This window comes from Parasteatoda tepidariorum, chromosome 1 (assembly GCF_982258835.1).
Source record: "Parasteatoda tepidariorum strain Cologne lab strain chromosome 1, Ptep-v5.0, whole genome shotgun sequence".
NCBI lineage: Eukaryota > Metazoa > Arthropoda > Arachnida > Araneae > Theridiidae > Parasteatoda > Parasteatoda tepidariorum.
Window position 1 is genome coordinate 68,532,217 of NC_141755.1, and position 5,174 is coordinate 68,537,390.

At 33.8% G+C, this 5,174-nt stretch overlaps 1 protein-coding gene across 1 annotated transcript; it reads left to right on the forward strand.

Moving 5' to 3' along the window:
* Positions 1-2,693: 2,693 nt before the first annotated feature.
* Positions 2,694-3,494, forward strand: LOC147816498 (uncharacterized). Its single transcript, XM_087156694.1, has one exon. It carries the CDS (start codon positions 2,694-2,696, stop codon positions 3,492-3,494), a length of 801 nt encoding a protein of 266 aa, XP_087012820.1.
* The last annotated feature ends 1,680 nt before the right edge of the window (positions 3,495-5,174 follow it).

Sequence of the window (5,174 nt, forward strand, 5' to 3'; positions counted from 1 at the left end):
GAAAAGGGACACAGCTAAAATTGCGTGATTAAGAAAATGGATACAAGTAAATTTGCGTGATTAAGAAAATGGACACAACTAAAATTGCGTGATTAAGAAAATGGACACAGCTAAAATTGTGTGATTAAGAAAATAGACATAGCTAATTACGAAAGTATTCATAACATCTGATTTCGTTTTTCAAACTTCTTTTCTGAGTATTATTCTTTTTTTTAAAGAATAGACTACTGAATTCAAATAAATTTGTAATGTGATATAGTCCATTTGCATAATCACTCGGTACACTTTGTTAAATTAGCTAATTTTTAGCAGAGTTTAAAAGTTACACAAATATCTTTACAAGATTTCCACGGGTACTATAAATTTAAAATAGTGGAGGTAAATTTACTTTTTATTAATTTAAAAGTTTAAAAATCAATTTATCGTTTACGTTTCTAAATACAAAGACATCACCTGAAAAGTTATATTATTAATATACCTAGCCACCCAGACCCAGAAGTCTGTGACTTTGCCTCGTTATGATTATGGTTAGTATTTAAATAACTAAAGAAAAATAAACTCGTAATTCCTCGTTTTATTGTTAAATTTGTGTTGGAAACTAAAAAGGCGCATTTCGAGCTGTGTTTATTTTCGTAAACACGCATTATAAGCTTCTACCCGTTTTCGTAAACACACATAGCGAGCTGTGTTCATTTTTGTAAGCACGTATTTCGAGCTATGTCTATTTTTGTAAGCATGTATTTCTTACTATGTAGATCTTCATAAACAAACATTTCAAACTTATGTCCATTTTCGTAAGCACACAATGTAAACTGTGCCTATATTCGTAGCACTCATATGGAGCTGTGTCCATTTTCATAAGTATTTAGCGCTGTGTCCATGTCGCTGTGTGTGGCAACATTTAGCGCTGTGTCCATTAAGCACGCATTTCGAGTTGTGTTCATTTTTGGAAAAACACATTTCGAGCTGTGTTTTGAGTTAAAAACTCACTAACGATGTGCTTGAGGTTGAAATGAATGGCTTTATTCGAGAAAATTGGTTTACAGCTGCCATTTTGTTTTGTTTTGTATATGAAAAATATTATTGTTACTCTTTAACCTCTTTTTTTAAAAAGGTCCTTGGGTGATATTTTTCATTTTAAGACTTCAAAATCTCAACTCTGAAAAAAATTATGAAGAAGAAAAAATGTAAAGATGAATTATGGAAACATTTTAGCATTTATAAACCTACAATGGTATAGAAATTACACTTGTGCGAACAATAAGGGATGAAAACTATTATTTTTTCTTTAAAAAACAGGATAACTTAGAGTGAAACAACTTTACAACACAAAGAACTTAAAAGAATGTTTAAATTAATTTACTTATTTTCATTTTTATAAAATTATACAATTACAAATGGCTTTTATTCCATTTCCTGATTTTACATCAATTATATTTTCAACTTTAGAATTGTTGGAAAGAGCTATAAAGTATCACTTCAGAAATATTTGTTCATTTAACTCAGTTTTAGAGAAATTTGAGAACTACATTTCAATTTTTAAGAAATAAATTTTTAAAAAATAATGAAAACGAAAAGAAATTATCGTATATAAGACACATATAAAATTGTATAATAAATATTATAAGCTATAATAAGCGACTCATTTAAGAATTATTAAAATTTTTGTGAAAAACAATATGACCATTTTTCGTATTAATCATACAACGGTACAAAATATTCAAATAAATGCATGCATTTTTCAAAAAGAGTCAAATATGTGTGGTGACGATGAAAGGTTAAGAAACAACAAGCAGGCATGGCTAGTCTTTAAATTCCAAGCCGCCTTCCGACGGGGATTGAGTTTTTATCTTTCCTTAGCAGATTTAGAAAGGTAGAAAATGCATCGTAATCCGACCACGTATGGTGAGCTACAGATCTAGCCTCACCTATCTTTATTTAAAGCTTTAAATTTATTTAACACCGTTGGCAACGTTCCGTTGACAACTGAGTTGTAATTTGGATTTTCACTTTTCCAGCTTTACCTTTTCATTCTCGGCCGTCAAACCAGATGGTTGTGTTCTTGTTTTTAGTTAATAAATTTAGTTTATGTATGAATGATATTTCTTTCTTTATGCATAACGTTCAATAGACCCTCGAAGACACGGGGGCCTAAAAGTGGTGACCCGTTTGGACATAGAACACGTATAGTCTGCAAATAGAATGTGTTTCTTTCATGGTGGTGTCAACTGGCGTTCAGTAAGCTTATTCTACGACGTAAATATGGTCATTTATTTCAAATATTAGATGAAATTTAAATTTATAAATGCTTAAGATAATGCAAATTTTTTAATATTTCTATAAAGTTAATTGAACTTTTTAAAATATTCTGTCATTATATTTGACATTTAATAACTACTTTTCAATTTCGTAAACTTTGTTACTCTAATCTTAATTTACTATAAATTTCAATTACAATGTGTGAAAAGCAATGAATTTTTAATTAGAGTATAAGAAATACAATTAATTAGTTTCAACTTTATCACTTACAATAATTTTAATTTAAAATGAAGTATTCTTCAACTGTATTTTGCATTCTTTCTCAAAATGCATTTATTAACTTATGTTTGATATACTTCGATTAGAAATTTAAATTTGTGATTTATTGTGCATGCCTTTTACTTTTTGCTCTCTGACTCGCTCATATAAACAAAATGCCTGACGAAATTACTGCTTCTGAAAGCGTGGCAGATATTGCTCGCGTCGCTTTTAAAGCACCCTCGTTTTGGCGCGCTAATCCAGAAGTGTGGTTTATTCAATTGGAATCTCAGTTTGTCGTATCTGGGATAAGCGCCGACGACACAAAATATCACTGCGTTGTGTCTGCTCTAGATGGAGACGTTCTAACTTTAATTTCGGATATTATTCGGCAGCCACCTACTGATAATAAATATGAAACGATTAAAAATAGAATAATTGCAAACTATGCAGATTCCGAAACTGCTCGTTTGAAAATGCTTCTTAAAGACTTAGAATTGGGAGATAAACGACCTTCTCACTTATTACGCTCCATGCAAGATCTCGCTGGTAATTCTATAAGCACAGAAATTTTACGTTCACTTTTTCTTCAGCGTTTACCGGTCTCCGTGCAACAAATTCTTTCAGTTTGCATGGAAAAAGGTGAGCAAAATTTATCTCTCCTAGCCGAGAAAGCCGATAAAATTTTGGAAGTAACTCAAAATTCATTGACAGTTAATTCTATAAATGTGACAGATGACAATTCGCGTTTTCAAAAATTGGAGGATGAAATTCGTAAACTTTCCGAGACCGTTACACGTTTGTCTAGACAACAATATCGGAATAAAAATAAATTTAGCACACGTAGACAAGGTTCTCGTTCAAGGTCGACACAGCGCACTGTGGCTGGACCTCTATGCTGGTATCACTATAAATTCGGTACTAAAGCTAATAAATGCATTCCTCCTTGCAATTACGCTCAAAATTCGGAAAACTGATTGGACCCTCTGTTCATGCGACGGCAGATATAGGTCCTAGTCAAAGTCGCCTATTTGTATACGACAGACTCACCAACCGCCAGTTTCTTATAGACACCGGGGCTTCTGTTTCAGTTATTCCAAAAACACATATGCAGAAAAATTTGATTTCTAATAAATCTTTTGATATTTACGCTGCTAATGGTTCGAAAATTGCAGTTTACGGTCAGACAACATGTACTTTAGATTTCGGAATTTCCAGGCGATTTCAATGGAAATTTCTTGTCGCTGACGTTACTCAACCAATTTTAGGAGCGGATTTTCTTACCCATTTTAAATTGCTGGTTGATTTAAAAAATAAAAAATTGATTGATTCCTTAACTTACGCTGGTATTAAAGGGGAAACATTTCCTACTTTCTCTTTGGGTTTAACAACTATTGCAGAAGATGCTGTTTATCGAAAATTATTATTGCAGTACCCTCGCATATGTACGAATAACTTAACTTTCAGCACTTCAACTCATGATGTTCAGCATCATATTCAAACTACAGGTCCTCCGGTGTTTGCAAAAGCTAGACGTTTGCCACCGGATAAACTTGCAGCCGCCAAAAAAGAATTTGATTATATGTTAAAAACCGGCTTATGCAGGCCTTCAAGTAGCCCATGGGCAAGTCCCATTCATATGGTGCCGAAGTCAAACGGCACTTGGAGAATATGCGGTGATTACAGACGGTTAAATTCTATTACAATACCGGACAGATACCCTCTCCCACACATTCATGATTTCGCTTATAGCCTAAATGACTCAAAAATTTATTCAAAGTTAGATTTTGTTCGAGCGTATCATCAGATCCCTGTCGCGGAAGCAGACATTGAAAAAACAGCTGTTATAACCCCTTTTGGCTTATTCGAATTCACTAAAATGATGTTTGGGCTCTGCAATGCAGGACAAACTTTCCAACGCTTCATGCATGTCGTTTTAAGGGGATTAGAATTTTGTTTCGTATACCTTGATGACGTTTTAATTGCTTCCAAAACTTTAGAAGAACACTTAACTCACTTAAATATAGTTTTTAAACGTTTTGATGAATACGGAATTGTTTTGAATACCGAAAAATGTGTGTTTGGAAAATCAAAGTTAACATTTTTAGGTTTTGAAGTGTCTCCCGATGGAATTGCTCCTTCACCTAGTAAAGTGTCCGCAATTACCGATTTTCCCCAACCTAAAACTGTATCGGAATTACGTAGATTTTTAGCAATGTTCAATTTTTACCATAGATTTATAGATCACGCTTCCGAAAAACAATCTCTCCTTAGTTCCTTACTCACAAATAAAAAGAAAGACCCTACACCCATTAATTGGACAACCGAAGCTGTGTGCGCTTTTGAAAGTTGCAAACAAGCCATTTCTAAGGCAGCAACACTTGCACACCCCACACCCGCCGCAAAATTGTTTTTGCATACAGATGCGTCCGACATCGGTATAGGCGCAGTCCTTCAACAGCTAAAAAACTCCACACTCGAACCTCTAGCATTCTTTTCTCGCAAACTCACGCTCACGGAAAGGAAATACAGTACGTACGATAGAGAGTTACTCGCAGTCTACTCTTCCATACGGTACTTCGCTCACATGTTAGAGGGAAGAGAGTTCCATGTGCTAACGGATCATAAACCGCTGACCTTCGCATTCCAGCAAAAAT

Bases quoted from the DNA above. Each gene is read 5' to 3' on its own strand.
- LOC147816498 (XM_087156694.1), top strand. From the start codon at position 2,694: ATGCCTGACGAAATTACTGCTTCTGAAAGCGTGGCAGATATTGCTCGC.